This window comes from Verticillium nonalfalfae (assembly GCF_003724135.2).
Source record: "Verticillium nonalfalfae strain VnAa140/NRRL 66861 chromosome Unknown scaffold_1, whole genome shotgun sequence".
NCBI lineage: Eukaryota > Fungi > Ascomycota > Sordariomycetes > Glomerellales > Plectosphaerellaceae > Verticillium > Verticillium nonalfalfae.
In genome coordinates, this window is record NW_021167226.1 from 530373 (window position 1) to 550701 (window position 20329).

A 20329-nucleotide genomic window follows, 5' to 3' on the forward strand; every position below is an offset into this window, starting at 1 on the left:
GCAGCGTGTGGGCAGCGTGTGAATGTGTCGACAGCTTCTAGCCAGTAGAGGTGTCTAGGTTTCCAGAGCAGGTAGCACCCCACAAGGGATCGAAATCGTCGAGTTCAGAAGAGGCTCTCCGAATTGGCATTATCCATGACTTGCGTGTTGGCGCTCTCTGTAAGAGGGGATGGCGGTTGGGTTCAATGTGCACGCGCGAGGCAATGCGAAACCTAGAGATGGTGACACGATTTCCATAGTTCAAGGTTGAGCAGGCCGAGCACCGCCTTGGCCACAGGTGGAAGCTTTCTTCGCCTTGGTGGGGTCCAAGGGATACAGGCAAGACAACTGCATCTGCAAGGTACCCTTCCGTTACGTACCGAAGGTACCTTACCTAAGGTAGGTACATGTAGCTACCTACCTAGGTAGCTAGGGAGGTAGCTAGGGGTGAGTACCAGGTGCGGCGGCGGACACTGGAAACCCTCAACGTCGCCCTCCACCGAACCCGAAACATTCATGACCCTTGTACGGACAGATGCCCCCACCACTGGCCTATCAACCTCCACAGCGCGCGAGACACATGATGCAGATGCTATCACCAATGCGAACACGGCTAACTCATTGATTCCATCATTCTTCAAAGTTCATCATTTTTTCTTTCAGCTAGTCTTACATGAGAAAAAGGCCTCCTCCAGATAGCGAGGCCATGAGGGCGATCTATTTCACTCGTTCACCCATCTATGGCTTCGTAACACCCAGCCAGCCCATCTCTGAGGCACCTCGCGATGCACACAGTTGTTGCGCAACCGCGTGTGTACTGCGTGGCTTCTGGCGCGATCCATGAAAGCAGCTTCATCAACAGAGGGCTTGCTTCAGGACCACCCCCGACGCTATAGCGTCGGCCTCGAGTGACGATACAATCGCCCTTTATTTGGCAAAGTGCAGGTCGTAGCCGAGCCACTTGCGCCGCACCACCTGGTCGACCGACAGGCCGGGGTAGCCGTACGTCAGGGGCAGGAAAAACCACCAGCCCGCGACGGCGAGGGCGAGTACCACGGTGGCCGCGATCCACGCGCCCGCCATGCTCTGTCCGCCGAGACGCTCACGCGCCGTGAGGTGTCGCTTCGGCGCGTCCTCGACCTTCTTCGTCTTCTTGTCCTCGCCGACGGGCTCCGCCAGGAAGATGAACTCGAGGAGGGCACCGGCCACGAGACACGACGCCAGGTGTGCCGGCAGGTAGTGGTGCAGGAACAGCTGGCGGCCCATGAGGTAGAAGGGGAAGTAGTGCGTCGCCCACGCGAGGAAGAAGAAGCCCGTCGAGTTGTAGAGACGGTTGCGGGAGCCTAGAGATCCAGTCAGTACGACGGTCATGTCATGGGACGGAAGGTGTGTCACTCACGGCGGTCCAGAGCGTCGATGCCACGGCGCAGAGACACCTGATCGGCGCCAATGATGCCGACAAACACCGCGAGAAGACTGCTGGCAATCCACCAGCCCACCGGGTTGCCCAGGAAGTAGATCTGCTGGCGCGTGTCGTTCTTGGTCCAGAAGCTCACGCCGCGGAGTAGGAAGGGCCACTGGTATGGGTGGCTCGAGTACGGGTGGCTGCTGGTCAGCTGGTTGTTGTGCCAGAACATGGCGCGCTGCAGCTCGAACCACTTCTTGAGGAATGGCATCGTCTTGACCTTCTTCTCGGGCTTGGCACGGCGCGCATCGTCCTCGGGGAGCGACGGGATGTCCTCGACGAACCAGACGTTGGACGCCGCCGTGAGCTGCTTGTTGCCGTTGATCTCCTGCTGTTTGTGGCCCCAGTCTGGCAGCGCCTTCGAGTGTGTCCACATGGCTACCTTGCTGGGGTTGTGGATCAGCTTGAAGTGGCCCGACACGCTCTTGAACGACTGCTTCTTCTTGCCGTGCTCGATGCGGATCTCAAAGACCGTGTCCTTGGCGCGGGCACCGAGGGCCTCCTCGACGGTGACGGCGGTGAACTCCTGATTGGTGGGGTACGAGGGAGACGCAACATCGTGCGAGAGCAGGATCATGTCAGTCACCGTGTGCCGCAGACGAACGAGGTCGTGGTTCCTGACGACACGGCCAGCGGTCTCTTCTCCCTCCAAGGGGAGGATCTGCCAGTAGTTGTTCGTGTCGTTAAAGGGATAGCCTGTAATCTGCTGGCCCTGGCTCGACACACGACCGTCGTCGTACCTGAGAGGATAGCGGTCAGGGTGGCTGTGCAGGTACGTCTTTGTCTCCTTGTGGCGGATGGTGAGCGAGTCGTAGTAGTTGATTTCCAGCGAGTTGGCAAGCATGACGTTGTCGCTGAGGGTTTCCTGGAACTCGGGCGACATGAAGTCGTCACCGGGGCCGGATCGGTTGAGGATGGCAAAGTGGACCTGGAACCAGAAGAGGTAGAAGAGGAAGGGCATGACGATGAGGCCAAAGGCACGGGCGAGGAAGTGCTTGGTGAAGTCGGGCAGGCTCAGCGCACCGCCGGGCCTCTTGACGTCGAGAAGCTCCCACAGGTCAATGGCGACCGCCGAGCCGATGGTGACAAAGGCGAAGAGACCCACGTACTTGACAGAGATGTCAGCCGAGAGCGCGAAGCCCGTGAGGATAAGCCACTTCCACCACTTGCGGGAGAAGGGCTCGTGGCGCAGCTTGTGGAATTTGATATAGCAGAGCAAGCTGCAGGCCATGGCGAAGACGAGAGTGGCGTCGAGCAGAATGAGACGGGTCTGACCGATGTGAGCGTTGTCAAGAAGGACAAGGCCGGCGGCGAGCAGACAGGCAGGAAGACTGTAGCCAGACTCCCACATTATGAGGTAGGTCACAGTAACAGTGAGAGCGCCGAGGATAGCGGGAAGGGCTCGGAAGGCAACGTAGGGAATCTTGTTGGTGATGTACGAGTCACCGATGTTGTCAAAGTGGAAGTGACCATCGTATCCCACAAGCCATCCCATAAAGGCAAACAGGAGCTTTCCGAAGGGAGGGTGCACGTCGAAGAAGTAGGTACGCTCGAGGTAGTAAGAGGCAAACTGATCACCAGAGCTTTGGTCAGAAAGGGCTCATCGACACGAAAAATACGCAAGTGTCGGAAGGGCACGCCAACATACCTTGCCGAAGTGAACCTCGTCGAATACTACCTCGTTCGGGTGGCTGATGCCCCAGAATCTGGTGACGAATGCCAAAAGGGTGGTGATGGCAAGTCCAACACCATACTCGGTCTCTGAGGGCTTCTTGAGGGAGCGCGCAACAGACTTGGCTTTGGCCTTGGCCTTGACCTTGACCTCAGGCTCGCTATCCGAGGCCACAGGCGACTTCTTCGAAGCCGGGTTGCGCTGACGGACGCTGCCCTGCGGGGTGGCAGTCGTCGACGCCATGGTGAATGGAGAAGAAAGAGAGAAAGAAAAAAGAAGCTGCAGGAGTGTCAGTCCAGCTGCAGAACGAAAGGTGATGCAGCAGCGATGGACAAAGTCTCCCGTCTCTGCTGAAGTAAACGCGAACGTCTTGGGTCCAGCTTGTCAAAGGACAGGTAGCTTCACGGGCCCACCAATAAATTCAGGGGAGATACAATGGGCTGGAATGGTTAGACATACTGTATGGATGCGCTTGGCTACACTGGTAAAGTGGAACCGTGTCGACCAACGTCACCGTCGAATGATGGCGATCGTTCCGTCGATACGAAAGGAGTGACTGGAAAAACACACAGAGGTGTGAATAAGAGGAGAAAAGTGCTAACAGACTCAACGAGCTCGAGATGGTCCTCGATGCACCCTCTAGCTGGTCGAGAACCCGAGTGTAAGATTTGTCCTTCGCTGGTCTAGCCCCGTCGCGGGCCTGCTACTGGCTTCAGGGGATCAACAGGGATACCCACCAGGAGGATGCGCCAAGGGGGTCCTCCCTAGCTGAGTTCAGTGGGTTGTCGAGGGATCACGGGACTTTCGATAAGGGATGCGATAAGCCGACTGGGACACACCTGGACTGCAGTTGGGACCATGCCAGAATACCGCCTCTTCTTGCAGGTATTGAAATTGAAATTGAAATTAAATGTGTGTGAAGCATAGAAACCAGTGCTGTAATAGCTGGTGCCAAGGCCGGATTGGAGCTCAAGATTATGTTGGGCCTCGATCTGTTGTTTGAATTGGGGGTCGGTGAACCATAGTCGGTGTAGGCATCGCGCTCTTCGGTGAGGCTGCGCGTGAGAGTCATTCGCCTGGGGCCGTGGATATCCGCCCGCCGATGAACGGAGGCTCTCGGCGGGGTTGTCCTCCTGGTCACTCAACCTATTGGATCATCCACATCCGACATTCTACTCCCCGCGATACGTTCTTATTAGCGACGCCATTGCAAACGACCCCTCACCCGGAATTGATCTTCTCCATGTCCTCATTCCTCACCAGATCACTTCTCACCCATACTACGCCTCGAGCACTTCGACGCCTCACGCCTAGCCTACAACTCATTGCCAATCGCCAAAGAATTTCACGACGGAACAGTACAATGTCTGGCGCCGTTAATGTCTACACGAAGGACGCCCCCTTCCGTACGCCCGTTGCCCACCTCATGATCGGTGAATAGCTGAGCTGACATCCTGATAGCCCTGGGCCCTTACGTATGCTCCGATACATTCTACAATGACCACTGTGCCTGATATTGATTACGTTTTGCAGTCCCAGGCCGTCAAGACCCCCACGGCCATCTACCTGTCCGGCTCTATCCCCCTGACCGCCGACGGCAAGTTCGTTGAGGGCACCATCGCCGAGAAGACGAGACAGTGCATCCTCAACCTCAAGGCCATTGTTGAGGAGGCTGGCTCGTCCGTCGAGAAGATCGTCAAGGTCAACATCTTCCTTGCTGACATGGACAACTTCGCTGTATGTAGCCTTACAGCCCAACCTGAAAGTTCAACTGCCCGGACACCATTACTGACCGACCCAGGAAATGAACGGCGAGTACGAGAAGTGGTTCTCCCACAAGCCTGCCCGCAGCTGCGTTGCTGTTAAGACGCTTCCCAAGAACGTTGACGTCGAGATCGAGGCTATTGCTCTGCCGTAAGCTGGGGTCTCGCGCCGAATGACATCTGGCAGACTAAGCGTCATTGTAGTGCGGATACTGAATCGCATCCTCGCCTTTGAATGCAAGTGATGCTTGCTGTAGTCTTACGCCAGTTTAAACAACGTACGCCAACTCAGGAGCACAGAGTTCAAAATCCTCTTAAGCTACTCAATTCGAGTGAATATGTCTGACGTACTTTAAGTGTCGACGGTCCCTGGCTGGGGGCTGAAGCTGTTCATGCCGTCCATGTGAACGAAGGCCGAACAATGGCTACTAGGACACCTGCTTGGGACATCGCATGCACATTTGGAGGTCATGTCACTGACTATGCGGACGACGCCAGAATTGCGTAGTGATGATAGTGAACCAACACCCATTAGATGCAACACAGCAATCGTGCCAACAACGCAATAAGCGCAAGAAACCGAATGGATATGCAGCAACGTGCTCTATGTTCTACACCCCTCCTTATCGGTACACTTCCTCCAGCCAGTCCATAGGTAGTCCCCGTATCTCATGGTCAGGTCTCCTCTGGGCGTCCAATCGTTCAGTTTGGGAATCCTTTACTCTTCGTCATCCTCGGCGGCCTCAGCGTAGCGCTCACGAATGTCCTTCCATTGGCGCTGCGATAGGTTAGCAAATATGTAACCTGTGTGTCGATTCGAGATATCTTACACCGCGGTTGAGGTGGTCCCAGTACTTGTTGGTGAGCGAGTTGAAGCCCCTACACAATGTCAGTCGTCGTGAACTGCCGTCATGCGTGCCAGATGGCTAGGTAGAGGGTTTGTGCCTACATCTCGAAGGCAAAGCCGGCACCGAAGACGAAGCCGAGCATGGCGAAGTTCTGCTTGAAGAACGCACTGCCGGAAAATTCAGTCAGCATCCTGTACAATTGCGCCCGTGAATGTGTCGATGTAGCAAGCCCTCCAAGCTCAGTCGTGTCGGGTATCTTCCATCCCGTGCAGTCTCTGATTCCCAGGTTCTTTCTTCATCCAACCCATGATCTCTGTGGATCCATCCCTCGTGTCGCTGCTCGTCGAAAGTTCAAGGGTAAGGCTAGACTTGCGTGTAGAGAGACTTGGTGAGGCCGGCCTGTAGTTAAGGGTGCGCGATTAGCCGATTGGCAATTGAGAGACGGGGACGGGTCGCAACGGTGCCTGAAGCCTACCATTTTGAAAGTGTTGAGCGGCGAAGCGCGTTCGATGGGGTGTCGGGCTGGGTAGTCGGGGGTCGGACGTGTCGGCGATGCGGTCGGTTCAGGTGCTGAAGGGTGAGCTGAGGTCCAAGTCGACGTTCCTGACGAAATTCGTGATGATCCGAAATCTTGCCGGGACCAATTGGGTGGACGGTCATTGGTCGGCCGGTGGTATCCACTCTTCAATGTGGGAGTACAGGCGAACCCCACGAACAGCGACTGTATTGGCCTCGACCTTGACCTTGTTGAAAGGACTTGCCGTTTTCACGTTGTCTTACGAGTTAGATATGCCTATTTCGTTTCGAGCAGGGGTTTTCTCACCCATAGTTTTCGTGTTTCTTGGATTTAAGCACTCAAACAGTTGCAGGCCTGTCTGCTCACACGGTGCCATCACCCCATGCGTGAAATATGGAAACTCACTCGGCTTTCAGCTTACTTCCAAGTCGCTTGTTGAGTACATGGTAGAGTGATGCCTTGTATACGTTGATGGCATACACTCACCAAGTCTGTCGCCCAGACCGGAAGGCGCCCAAGCCACACTGTCCAGCTTGCCTGGTTGAAGGTTACAGTGCAGCAGACCGGCATGATCACCATGTTGGAAATACTTCTTTGCACTTTCAGTAGTACACGTACTTTCCCCCATCTATTTGTATCAAACTTTCCCAGAACTGCATTAATCCAGACGCCGTGATCATGACCATCCGAGACCTTAATGAAAGACGCCGGGAAAGCGGGGAGGAATCGTACTGGTCTGTGCATGGTCCTCTGCGGGGCATTTTCCTTTGCGCAACAGCTGCGAAATGCGACTCGCACAGCGAAGCCTAACCTCCGCACCGCCAAAAACGAACGAGAATTCGCTCTGCGACGCCCGGCTTCAAGCTGCGGAAGCCCGGCTGAACTTCCCTACCCAGAGCCTCGACCCTTAATCCATCCAAACGCTGTGGACTCCGGTTCATTTTGATTCTACGACTGTGATTACCATCCCCGCCAACATATCGGCGCGACCAAACACGCGACTACTTCCCAAGTCTAGTTTCTCATTTTACACATACGAGCCTGATCTACGAGCTGAACACCCGAAAATGGCTGGCGAGAAGAAAAAGGGCCAGCCCAGCAATGCCGGAATCATCACCGACAAGGGCGGCGAGCGCTTCATCCCCGAGTCTCAGCGTGCCGATGGCAGCACCCGCAAGGCCATCAAGATCCGCCCCGGTTTCCGCCCTACCGAAGATGTCGAGGTCTACAAGAGCCGGGCAGCCGAGGCTCGCGCCGCGCGCGGCGTCCCGGGGACCGTCGGTCTGAGCGATGACAAGGCCGATGGCTCAGCCGCAAGCGCCAAGAATGCGAAGCGGCGCGAGGCACGGAAGAAGGCCAAAGCGGAAGCCGACGATGGCGACGACGGCGTGACCGAGAAGAAGAACGCGGAACCGCCGAAGGAAGTCGTCGATGAGGTCGATCCTGAGGTGGAACGTGCCAAGAAGGCGAGGGCACTCAAAAAGAAGCTGCGACAGGCAAAGGAGTTGCAGACCAAGAAGGAGGGCGGCGAGGCACTGCTACCGGAGCAGATCGCCAAGGTCATCAAGATTAACGAACTTGTACGGGAACTGGAAGCACTTGGTTTCGATGCCGATGGCGAGCCTAAGAATGGCGTCTTGCCAGAAGAGGAGAAGCCCGAGGAGAAAGTCGGGGAGAAAGTCGAGGAGAAGGCCCAGGGCTGATTGACTTTCTGATTCCTACGCGCCAAAGTATCGAGTCAAACAGCATGACAGCACACGTTCTGCTTCGCACGCTTCGCATGCTTCGCTCGCTGGCCGAATCCTCTCACGCCTGCAGGCCTCACCACGGGTCATACTAAGTTATGCCAGGTCATGCAAAGCCTGGGCTGTATGTGCCACATGCCAGTCTCTGACAGAAATCGACACGACGAGCTTGCCTCCCAGAAGGTGGCGACGGTAAGATGATACTGCGCATCCTCGAGCGCGATGCTGCGGGGGCTTATGAAGTCAGTGTCTTCGTACAAATTTGGGAGGTAGATGAGGGCAACCCGTTGAGCTCATTCGGTCGATTGTCACTTCATGAGATCTAAGTAGAACCTTCTGTTCGCGGCTTGCTGGAATGCAAGCATTGTGCCAGTATCAGCGCGCGACGGCTATAATAGCTGTGCTGCTGAGGCCTATAGAGGCCGCACTCCCAAAATACACTCCATGTTGTTTCCATGTTCCAGATCATGCAATTGTTAGTCCAACCGAATCGTACATGGATTAGCCAATACGAGAAGGAAACATTTGATACTCCGAAGATCCTGTTTCACATGCTGATCGTTTTCCAGTCTGTCCGTGTCATGTCGACATCTTGAACAGGAGGTGAGTAGCCTGTGGTGAATTCGATCGCTCTGGGGATTGGGCCACTGCCCGCGGCTCTCAGTAGGTAGTGAAACGGACGGCGTGGAGTAGGCGAAGAGTCGGGGCCTGAATCCTTTCACGTGCTGACAAGGCGCCTAAAAAGAGCTGGAGTGGAGTCTTCAAAGCTGAAGCTTAGCGGATCCAGTGGCGATGATGGCTAGCGGCAGCAGGGCTCAGAGCTCAAGGGGCCGCCCCCAGTCAAGCCAGTGTCTGGCGCGAGCGCCCACTCACGGCCCGGCTGTCCAATGCTCAGTGGGGGCGAGAGCTACGAAACACGCAGGGTCTGGGTTATGCTGACGTTTCCCTTTCGTGCCTCAAGAACAGGTAGCAGTGCCAATTTCCAAACCCCAGTAGCTTCAACTTCATCACCACCCTGTCCATCTACCAACGCGGGCACATCCAATCTACCTGGCCCGTTTGTTGTTCAAGTCTTTGCGACATCATACCTATTCGCTATTGCTCTCCTCCGACCCTACGTGCCCTCTGGATGATCACGACCGTCCTCCCGACCAGTGCGACAAGATGAGGATCTGGGGCAGGGGTGCAGCCTCATGGCGCACTCTATTGTTCGTTCTGTCATGGACAACGACGACATTGGCAAAGGATGATGGACCTACAATCAAGGCGTCCAAGTTCAAGCACCCGCCGCTGAACATGAATTACTTCGAAGACTCAGACGTGGTACTGTTTCATGACATGTCCGAGAACAACATTTATCGATCCGACGATGCTGGAGTCTCTTGGGGAAAAGTCGCAGGCGTTCCTGATGGCGTCGCGTATACCCTGGCCATGCACGAGTTTGATAACAGCCGGGCCTTCATCATCACCGACCGCAGAGAACACTTCAAGACCACCGACCGTGGCAAGTCCTGGGAGAAATTTGACAGCGCCGCCCAGACGAGCCGATACCGAGACCAGATCCTCAGCTTTCACGCCGGTGATCCCGATCGCGTGATCTTCAACGGCATGGATTGTGCAGGCATATTCTGTAACGAAGTGGCCACGTACACAACCAACAATTTCAAGGAGGCGAAGACACTCAGGGGCTCGACCGAGGGCTGCTGGTGGGCCAAGTCCTCCGAGCTGTTCACCACTGGCAAGGACGATCTCGACCGCCAGCGCGTCCTCTGCATCGGTGCCGACTCGATTTCGCCTTTCAAGGAGGATCAGCGACTGTTCATCTCGGACAACTTTTTCGAGAAGATCGACGGCAAGGTACAACAATTTGAGCCGAACCTGGATACGAATCACGGCATTCAGGGAGTCGTCAACCTGGCCGTCGTCAAGAAGTACTTGCTGGTTGCCACAACATCGCTCAACACAGACGAAATGTCTCTCTTTGTCACCGACGACACTCTCAAGTGGCACCGCGCCATGTTTCCGGCGGCGCACGGCCACAAGGTCAACCAGGGCGCCTACACTGTCCTCGAGGGCACCAACTACAGCATCCAGGTCGATGTCATGAACACCCGTCCTTCAAACCCCATGGGTGTTATGTTCACGAGCAACTCTAATGGCACCTACTTTGTCGAGAACCTCGAGCACACGAACCGTAACGAGAGGGGCAATGTCGACTTTGAAAAGATCTCGGGCATCCAGGGCATATTCCTCGTCAACACCGTCAAGAACTGGGAGGACGTTGAGAAGCACGGCGGCAGCAGGAAAGAAGTTGTCACTCAAATCACGTTTGATGACGGCAGGACTTTCCACGATATCAAGGCTGGCGACGATCGAGTCCACTTACATTCAGTGACTCACCTTGACAATGTCGGTCGGGTCTTCTCGAGCCCTGCACCAGGCCTCGTCATGGGCGTTGGCAACACGGGTGGCTCGTTGAATGATTTCGAAGAGGGAAACCTGTTCGTCTCGGATGACGCCGGTGCCTCCTGGAAGAAGGCTCTGGACGGCCCTCACAAGTACGAGTTTGGTGATCAAGGTTCGCTACTAGTAGCTGTCAAGGACTCCAAGAAAGACGACGTCGGCGAGGTTAGCTACTCCTTGGATCACGGTCTCAACTGGAAGACAGCGGCGCTTCCTGATGGCCTCAAGCTCAAGCCTGAGATCATCACAACCACCCAGGACTCCACTAGCCTCAAGTTCATCCTTGTCGGGTCCTCTGGAGGTGACAACTACCATGTTGTAGCCCTCGACTTCGGGGGCCTGCAGGAGAAGACTTGCGAGGACAATGACATGGAAGACTGGCCAGCCAGGGTGGACAAGGATGGCAAGGCCATCTGCGTCATGGGACACAAACAGACATATCGCCGTCGCAAGAAGGACGCCGATTGTTTCCTGAAGAAGGAGTTCAAGGACCCGATTCCCAAGACTGAGGACTGCGAGTGCTCCGACGCGGACTTTGAGTGCGACTACAACTTTATTCGAAAGGATGGCGAATGCGAGAAGGCTGGACCGATAGTTGCCCCCGATGAGGCTTGCAAAAACGCTGGCCCTGACACCAGTTTCAAGGGATCTTCGGGCTGGCGCTTGATACCCGGCAACACGTGCAAGCGAAAGGACGGCTCGCAGAAGGATGACCCGGTTGACAGAAAATGCTCCGACGTTGTCAATTCCCCGGCGCCACCTGCAAGTGGAGATATCACTGCTACGCAGCACATTTTCAAAGATACCAAGCTCAACGACTTTGAGAAAATCTATCTTGAGCGCGGCGACTCGAGCTCCGACTCGGACGAGACCGTCATTGCAAGGGCAGTTGAGTATGAAAATGATGGTTCGATGAGGGTCGAGCAGCGCGTGTACCGCACGCGGGACCACGGCAAGAAGTGGGACGAGATCTTGGAGAAGGAGGAAATCAGGGGCATCTACCCTCACCAATATTTCAAGGACGCCGTTTTCTTCACGACCAAGTCGAGGAAAGTTTGGTATACGATCGACCGTGCCGAGCACTTCCACGAGTTTGAGGCTCCTTCAGACCCCGGCTCCGGTAACCCACTGTCGTTCCATCCTGACAAGAAGGACTGGCTCATCTGGGTAGGCCAGAAGTGCGAGAAGGTGGACGGTAAAGAACAGTGCTTCAAGGAGGCCTCCATTTCCAGGGACCGAGGCGATAACTGGCGGACGGCGCTGCGTTACGTTCAAAAGTGCGAGTTCACCGGCCGCTCCACCTACAAGTTCAGAGATATGCGGCAGATTGTATGTCTCACCCACAAGCGTGAAGACAATGAATCCGACAACCCCAAAGTTATCGTGTCGAGCAATGACTTTTTCGAAGAAGATAAGCAGGTGCGCGAGTCGAACGTCAAGGACTTTGCGACTATGGCCGAATTCATTGTTGTCGCAGCCGAGGACAAGGAGCAGAAGGGACTTCGAGCGCTGGCCAGCCTTGATGGTGAAACGTATGCCGCAGCTCATTTCCCCTACAACTTTGAGGTGTCTCATCAGAACGCATACACCGTCCTTGACAGTTCTACGCATGCGGTAAACCTGTTTGTGGCTACTCAGTTGGAGAAGAACCAGCGCCAGGGCAGTATTCTCAAGAGCAACTCAAACGGCACGTCCTATGTCATGAGCGCTCCGAAGGTCAATTGCGACAACAATTACTTTGTCGATTTCGAGAAGATTATTGGGCTTGAAGGCGTCGTGCTCATCAACTCGGTGACGGGCAAGGATAAGAAGGGCAACAAGATCCTGCGCACTGAGATCTCCCACAACGATGGATCGCAGTGGGCATATCTCCCGCCGCCCAAAGCCGACGTCAACGGCAAGGCATACGGATGCAGCAGCACTTATGGTGACGAAAAGTGCGCACTTCACCTCCACCACTACACTGAGCGTCTCGACAAAAAGAAGACATTCTCGGCCGCCAGTGTGGCTGGTCTCATGTTTGGCTACGGCAACATTGGATCGAGCCTGGGTCCGATCGAGGAGGCAGATACCTTTATGACGACGGACGCCGGCATCACATGGAAGAGCGTCAAGAAGGGCGCCTGGACATGGCAATATGGCGACCAGGGTTCCATTGTCGTTTTGGTGCCGCGTTCGACCGAGGACAAAAAGGCCAAGACCAAGTCTATTTCGTACACGACCAACGAGGGCAAGGACTGGAAGGACTTTGAATTCAGCCAAGAGGAGGTCACGATACTCGACATCACCTCGATTCGTACTGGCAGCTCGCGCAACTTTCTCCTGTGGTGCAGGTCAAGCGATGGCAAGACCTTCTCCGTCAATCTTGACTTCACTGGCTTGACGGATCGTCCCTGTGTGAACCCGGAGAGCGGAGACTCAGACTACTACCTCTGGTCGCCCACGCACCCTCTCCAAGACAATGAGTGTCTATTCGGCCATGTCTCCAAGTACCTCCGCAAGAAGACTGACCGCAACTGCTACAACGATCATCGCATCGAGCATCTCTATGCCATCAGCAACTGCACCTGCACGAGGGCCGACTATGAGTGGTACGTTACATGATACTTCTAGTCTACTAGCAAGGGCTCCACCATACTAACATGAACACAGTGACTACAACTTTGAGCTTGACCCCCATAAGCAGTGCAGCCTCGTGCCCGGCAAGAAGCCTCTGTCCGCAGAGCAGTACTGCAAGGAGAACCCGGACGCCGTATCTTACTACGAGCCGACAGGCTACCGCCGCATTCCTTTGACAACGTGTGTCGGCGGTACGGAGCTTGACAAGATATCCGAGGCCCACCCGTGCAAGGGCAAGGAGGAAGAATTTGAAAAACTACGTGGCACATCGGGCGTTGCCATTTTCTTCGCCATCGTCATACCCATCGGCATCGCGGCCGCCGTCGGCTGGTGGGTGTGGCGCAACTACGGCAGCCAGTTTGGGCAGATCCGCCTCGGCGAGTCGAGCGGTTTTGACAATGACGCGCCGTGGGTCAAGTATCCCGTTATCGCCGTGTCGGCGGCCGTGGCCGTCGTGGCGGCCCTTCCGCTGCTCGGCTCGGCGCTCTGGCGGACGGCATCGTCAGCGTATGAGCGGGTGAGCGGCGGCGGCAGCGGCGGCGGCAGCTGGCTTAATGGCGGCGGGCAGAGGCGATTTACCACGCGAGATAGTTTTGCACGGGGGCGCGGGGACTATGCATCTGTTGACGATGACGAAGGCGAGCTTCTGGGTGACGACAGCGATGAGGAGGTCTGAGGGGGTGAAAGAGGAGCGACGAGGACAGGACTACGCGAGGGGATGGCTGGAGGAACTGTTTGCTGTTCTAGACGCAGCGCTGGTTTGTTTTCACTACTGTACGTACTATGGAAGAGTTTGATGACGTTTGGATAGGCCGCAAGGTGGACGGACATTACGTAGAGCGTATTCAGACCTGGATGACTTGCACGACCACGTTCCCTCCATCCCCATGGCTGTCACTACCTGACCGCAAGAAGCAACATGCTGCTCCGTGTTTACGAATTGAGCCGAAGAACGGGGGGGCGGGCAGGGGGCCATGGTACCTTGATGTCACCAACGGCAGCAAGCGGCCAACGTCACCTGGCTCCAGGGTTAGGGGGGACGGATGGCGAGGAAGGCGACCCCAAGGCATGCACGGGCTTCAGCAGAATGCACGTGCGAGCTGAAGAAAACAACATCAAAGCACCACGACCACGGCAGATACCTTGGTAGGTACCATGTAGGACCAGGCAGATTATGGCGCCAGCTTTGGCGTCGAACTACGGAAGTTTACGCAAAGTGACAAGACAGCGCTACGCTTCGAGCACGATCGATCGAGCGAGCAGGCGAGCGCCGTGCACGCGCCCTAGGGGGCCAAAACAAATGAACAAGAGACAATACCATCCCTTCATCTTCTCGTCGTGCTCCTCATCTCTGAGACTGGTAATGGCAAAGCAGCGGTGACATGACGAGGCAGATTAGGACAAGATGGCACGACAGGGTGGCCGGCGGTGAAGGCAGACACGTAGGCCTTTTGAGCATGACGAGGATGACGTCTCCCCCGTTGCGGGCGGGAAGAAGAGGCAGACGAAATGTTTCGTTTCGGCCATCTCGGATGGGTTTGGAGTGGGTGCGAGTTATCAGTAACCCCCCCCACCCCCCCGGCCTGCTGTACATACTTTCGAGCCACCACAGTCGTCGTTCGCAGGTGTCCGGCCCCTCATCCAGTGAGATGAACGCATGGAGGGGGGTGGGGGCCGGCTTCGTGGAAAAGAAAGCACGGCAAACGGGACGAGCGAAACCTGGGGTTTTAGATGACGGCGGGACTATTGCTTCCCAAATGGCCGATTCAGCCGTCTGAAGGGCCGGGCGCTAGATTTCGATAGGCCATCCGAAAAAAAGAAGGATGGGTTTCGCTTCGGGTGGGAGATCAAAGTCAAGGGGGGAGAGAGGGCGAGAGCGTGTGGGAAAAGGGGCAGATGGGATGATCGGTTCTGGACCGTCGTTCAGGAGGGCAGGTGGTCGAGGATCGCTGCCCTTTCGGTAGGCGCATGGTGATTTGCGATGTAGCTTGGCTCTCTCGGGAAGGGATACGAAGGGACTAGGGTGAGAGGGCGGGCCTTGGCGGGCTTTCTGGGCTTCTGGGCTTCTTGGCTTCTGAGCTCCCGAGCCTGGTGGTTGTGGTGATTTGGGATTTCGGAGGCGCGAGACCAAAACAGGCGATACTTGGTGATCATGAGATGGACGCTCGCAGCGGTGGCAGCAGAGATAGGAAAGGCTGGCTGATGAAGGGGAAAGGGGGCGGGGGGGCGGCCAGACGGTGAATTTCAGGTGGACCATGGATTGGGGGGGCTGAAAGGTCAGCAAGAGCAACGGTGACGGTGAAGCTGGAGCACTTAATGGCTCGAGCTATACGCTCGCTATCCCCGTGGTGCCGGTACTGTACCGTACAGTCGGTACGGCATCACAACTTTGCTACAACGGATGAGGTGATGATTGCCATTTCGTGTTGAAAGACAAGGTCAACACAACGCGACTTGGCATGCCGAGGCGAGTGGATAAGAGGCGAGGGGATGATGACACAATGTGTTGTTTTGTGCGACATGACTTCGTTCCCAACCTGACCTTGTACCTAGGTACCTACCAATGGTTACCTAGGTAGGCCCTTCAGACACATGCGCCAACCCGCTCTGGGAGAGGAACAGGAGAGTTTCGACTGATAGGGACCTTAATTTAGGTCCATGCTTGGCGGAGAGGGACTTTTTGTCGACTTGGTTGGACCGACCTGGGTGGAAAGACCTGGTTGGAAGCAAACATGAAAGTGAATGCTTCTGAAAGGGCCTAGCGAGAAGCTCACAGGGCAAAGACATGCTGCCTCCAGGGTCAGGCGGCGAGGGCGGAAAGAGCGATTGGCGCAGTCGGTTGTTCCTGGATTGTACATCTGGCAGATGCACTGATGCAGGTACAGCTGCGCTAGACCCTAACAAGGAAGGCCTGTCCGGGATAGGGGTCGGGAGCTTTCAGACGGACGGCTGGATTGGGCGTGGCTGGGGCCCCTGGCTGACACCGTGGTTGCACCCATCTCTGTTGTTTTAATGCGGAGGAGGTGTGACGATGGGGCTACCGCCGGGGGCTTTTCGATGACAGCCATTGTTACGACGCGAACACAAAAAGACGGCGTCTACGGGAGATTGAAGCCACCAGGAATGTGGGACGAGATATGATGAAGAATTTAGGTAAGCGGGCGGACAATCCGGCATCATGATCGAAGGGGCCGCCGTCATGACAGAGGCCAGAGAAGAGGGAAGGAACCGGGGGGGTGGGGGCTAAGGGGCCCTAAATTTCAGCAATGTCGCTTAGCTAATTTCCCGGCAAGACCACTCGTGTCCATGGAGGGCGTTCCACTTTGAGGCATCCCTGCGCTGCAGTACGTCGTTCTCGTTGGTTCAACTCGCCATGGGCCCCTCTTCAACCCCTTTCCCTCATGCCTCATGCCTCTTGCCTATGCCACCGCCCCCATCTCCACCTCCACCTCCAAGAAACAAGATCATGGCCAAGACCAAGAGCCAAGCCCACGACCAGTTCACTGCTCGACCGCTCATCCACACGACTCGCTGCATGCCCACCCCCCCAATCTTGGTCAATCAAACACCCTCCACTGGTCTCTTGCCTGTCTTTGGCCAAACGCCGTTCTTCGCCCCGATCGAGGCACCTAGCGCCCTACATGCCTCAACAGCCCAAGCCCCTGGTCGAGTCGCCGTCAATGCGTCCCCCATCTTTGGGTACGGATGCGCGATGGGCAAACGCCTCCCAGCCGTCCGACCTGAGCTGGATCACGAGCTAACCTCGCATCTTCGAGATGCCGGCGCAGCGCTCTGTAGGGGATCCACGTTCATCCTGGGGAGCCCGACAGGGGGTGGGAAGGAGACGGGGGCCGGATGACCTGTAAGCGCGTCTACACCCTGGCTCGAGAGGGCGAGAGGCGAAGGCTGACGATGAAGGAATAGGGAAGCTGGAACAACAGAGGCAGGGGTGTGTGTTCGTACTCTGTTTGATGGTCCAGCGTCTACGGTACATCACCGCTTGTGCTCACCTGCATCCACGCGGTACACAGGGCTAGAGTGAAGGCCGGTCCCGCGTCTCGAGGGAGAATCGCCGACAAGCGACGGAAAGCACTGCAACCCGCGGCCGACCCAGTCAGTCATGCTTTCTCGTACCTACCCGTGCCAGGTGTCGACTTCAGATGAGGGTATCTCCCTATCCCCTGTCCGCCAACTCCGCCTAGTCTCGCCCCAGCCATGGCAGGGCCCTCCTCTGGCAACTCGAGCTCGACTGGCCACCTCCACGGCTTGACGGCTACCCAGGACCTTGCACAAGCACCAAGCACACGCACGCCCACCACCCCCGGGCCCAGCAAGTGGCCTGCCAGGAAATAATAACATCCCGGCCCTCCACACCTGTACCCCCTTCTTCTCTTCTTTTTTCCTTTCCCTTCTCTTCACGAACACATCCGTCAATGAGTTGATTGCTTGTCAACACAGTTTCGTCCTCTCATCCCCCCTTACCTCCCTAATCTTCACCACCGCTTCACTCTTTCAGCGGGCATTCGTTCCAACGCAACGCCAAAAACTCGAAAAATCACAAATTCAGCTTCCACGCTTTAATTCGATTCCCCTAGTCAACATGAAGGGCTCTCTCATCCTCGCCGCGGCCGCCGCCGCCGGTGTCAGCGCCTCCAGCGCTCACCGTCACGCCCACGGCCTCTTCAAAAGGACCAACAACGGCACCGAGGTCTGCCTGCCCGGCTGCACCACCATCTACAAGACCATCTACGGCGAGCCCACCCGTACGTACACTCGACACCATCTGATATGGTCATGCCGTCCCAGTACCGACTAACAAACATTCCAGTGATGCCCAACCCTCCCAGCCCCAAGCCCACCACCCAGGCCCCTCCTCCTCCTCCCCCCAAGCCCACCTCGACCTACGTTCCCGCTCTCGAGGTGCCCACCCCCGTCGCTGAGGTTTGCGAGACCCCCGGCATCTACACCTTCCCGGCCACCACCATCACCGTCAGCGAGACCACCACCGTCTGCGCTCCGGCCACCACCAAGGTCCCCGCCGGCACCCAGACCTACGGCGGTGTCACCACCATCGTCGAGAGCTCCACCACGGTTGTTTGCCCCTACGCCACCGAGAAGACCACCAACGGTGTCGTCACGAGCGTCATTGAGACCACCACGTACGTCTGCCCCGAGGCCGGTACCTACACCATCGCCCCCACCGTCACCGTCTGCGAGAAGGAGGAGGATGTCGTGTACCCTATCATCACCACCGTCACCCCTGGCACCTACACGCGCCCTGCCGTGACCACCACCATCACCGAGGAGCACGTCGTCGTCGTCTGCCCCTGGACCAGCGAGGTTCCCAAGCCCACCCCCACCCCCGTCTACGAGGCCCCCAAGCCCGAGGCCCCCAAGCCTGAGATCACCAAGGCTGCTGAGCCCGAGCCCACCCCCGCCTACGAGGTTCCCGAGACCCCCAAGGAGACCCCCAAGAAGGAGACTCCCGCCAAGGAGACCCCCAAGATCGGTGGCGGTGCTGGTGACCACTGGGCCATCACCTACACTCCTTTCAGCCAGGACGCCTCCGGCTCTTGCAAGTCCGCCACTGAGGTCAGCAAGGATATTGCCGTCATCAAGCAGTCCGGTTTTGATACTGTCCGCGTTTACTCCACCGACTGCTCCACCCTCGAGAACGTCGGTGCCGCCTGCAAGGAGCACGGCCTCCGCATGATCATTGGCATCTTCGTCAAGGACACCTGCAACCCTGAGAACCCTCAGGTCAAGGAGCAGATCGACACCATCAACCAGTGGGGCAAGGCTGGCAACTGGGATCTTGTCGACCTCTTCGTCGTCGGTAACGAGTGCATCTTCCAGGGCCGTTGCGACGCCAACTCCCTGAAGACCCTTATTGTCTCCGTCAAGGAGTCGTGCGGCGCTGCCGGCTACAAGGGCCCTTACACCACTGCCGAGACTCTGAACGTCTGGGAGCAGAAGGAGGTTGCCGCTGCCCTCTGCCCCGTCATCGACGTTGTCGGTGGTCAGATTCACCCCTACTTCAACGCTGAGGTCGCCCCCTCGGATGCCGGCAAGTTCGTTAAGAACCAGCTTGACATCCTCGAGAACAGCATCTGTGGCAACAAGCCTGCCCTCAACCTTGAGTGCGGCTGGCCTACTGGCGGCAGCGCCAACGGCAAGGCCACCCCCGGTAAGGCTGAGCAGACTATCGCCATCACCTCCATTCGTGAGCTTGTTGGTGACAGGACCGTTTTCTTCTCGTTCCACAACGATGAGTGGAAGGAGCCCGGTGCTTGCGGCTGCGAGCAGTCCTGGGGCTGCGGTGACCTTTTCGAGGGCGGTAACACGCCTTCGTACTAGGCGTACATCCCTCACGTTTCCATAATCCGCGTCGACACTTGGCCAGACAAATATCGACTGTTATTTACAACCTATCCTGCATACCGCCCATAGCTCACTAGCTTGCAATGTATATGAAACGGACCATAACGTTGTTAACGCCATGTCCTTGTCCTCGGGTCATCTCGTCCCCTCCGAAACGTTCGTCACCGGGCTAGTCGTTGTGTGCAGCGGAGCAAAAATTTCCAATATTTCTCTCAATCTTGGATGATATAGGCGAACCTTGCATATCTTTTTTCTCATGTTCCTGTTTCGGTAGTCCAAGCATGGGAAGCGCTCCCTCCTGCTTTCGAAATGATTCATCTGCATTGAACAAAAGCTTTTTGCCGTCTCGCCTCATCCAATGCGTGTCCGGGGGGTTTCAACTTGATCTCTCGCCGTGCACCAGTCAGGCTGATTTGGACACTATGGTCAAAACGAAGAGCTTACACGGGGATTCATCCTTTTGGTTTCTTCTGATGTTCCCCCAATGCTTGTATTCTCCCATTCTTCTTGGGTGCTTTGCTCGCCCAGTCATGTATGTTTATGTTGTAGCTAGTAGGAGTCCCAGCAGTGTCTGATACGTGGATCGTGAAGCCAGCTTCGGTATACACCCTGGCCAAAGATCTCTGCCAATCCAAGCCCGCGGTTTATCCTTTGTGCTGTGAAAAACTAGGAGATTGGTCATCCTTCCTCGTGCTGAGATTCTTCAAACAGCTATGGTGTCATGGGGGGAATAGAGAGCAGACCCCATGTCCAAACGATTCATACAAAGTTACATCCATCCGGCGGCGGGGTCCGACTGACTGGCGTACGGTCCACATGCGGTGGGTGCCTGCAACGCACACGAAACGAAGTAAAGCCGGACGGCTTTTGGGTGCTT

General features: G+C 56.4%; 6 protein-coding genes across 6 annotated transcripts; 4 read left to right on the forward strand and 2 right to left on the reverse strand.

The window, feature by feature from the left end:
- Positions 1 to 906: 906 nt before the first annotated feature.
- On the reverse strand, positions 907 to 3359 carry D7B24_000159 (uncharacterized protein; the record flags this gene model as incomplete). Its single annotated transcript, XM_028634421.1, has 3 exons — positions 907 to 1322; positions 1379 to 3014; positions 3093 to 3359. The coding sequence occupies 3 exons, from the start codon at positions 3357 to 3359 to the stop codon at positions 907 to 909; spliced, it is 2319 nt and encodes a 772-aa protein (XP_028499461.1).
- Positions 3360 to 4479: 1120 nt separating this feature from the next.
- D7B24_000160 (uncharacterized protein) lies at positions 4480 to 5034 on the forward strand (the record flags this gene model as incomplete). Its single annotated transcript, XM_028634422.1, has 4 exons — positions 4480 to 4522; positions 4578 to 4591; positions 4650 to 4853; positions 4918 to 5034. 4 exons carry the CDS (start codon positions 4480 to 4482, stop codon positions 5032 to 5034), a joined length of 378 nt encoding a protein of 125 aa, XP_028499462.1.
- A 563-nt stretch (positions 5035 to 5597) lies between these two features.
- On the reverse strand, positions 5598 to 5917 carry D7B24_000161 (uncharacterized protein; the record flags this gene model as incomplete). The annotated part of the gene is made up of 3 exons (XM_028634423.1): positions 5598 to 5657; positions 5710 to 5758; positions 5829 to 5917. The coding sequence occupies 3 exons, from the start codon at positions 5915 to 5917 to the stop codon at positions 5598 to 5600; spliced, it is 198 nt and encodes a 65-aa protein (XP_028499463.1).
- A 1394-nt stretch (positions 5918 to 7311) lies between these two features.
- D7B24_000162 (uncharacterized protein) lies at positions 7312 to 7947 on the forward strand (the record flags this gene model as incomplete). Its single annotated transcript, XM_028634424.1, has 1 exon — positions 7312 to 7947. One exon carries the CDS (start codon positions 7312 to 7314, stop codon positions 7945 to 7947), a length of 636 nt encoding a protein of 211 aa, XP_028499464.1.
- A 1206-nt stretch (positions 7948 to 9153) lies between these two features.
- Positions 9154 to 13747, forward strand: VPS10 (vacuolar protein sorting/targeting protein PEP1; the record flags this gene model as incomplete). The annotated part of the gene is made up of 2 exons (XM_028634425.1): positions 9154 to 13043; positions 13105 to 13747. The coding sequence occupies 2 exons, from the start codon at positions 9154 to 9156 to the stop codon at positions 13745 to 13747; spliced, it is 4533 nt and encodes a 1510-aa protein (XP_028499465.1).
- Positions 13748 to 17671: 3924 nt separating this feature from the next.
- On the forward strand, positions 17672 to 19428 carry D7B24_000164 (uncharacterized protein; the record flags this gene model as incomplete). The annotated part of the gene is made up of 2 exons (XM_028634426.1): positions 17672 to 17834; positions 17900 to 19428. 2 exons carry the CDS (start codon positions 17672 to 17674, stop codon positions 19426 to 19428), a joined length of 1692 nt encoding a protein of 563 aa, XP_028499466.1.
- Positions 19429 to 20329: the final 901 nt, after the last annotated feature.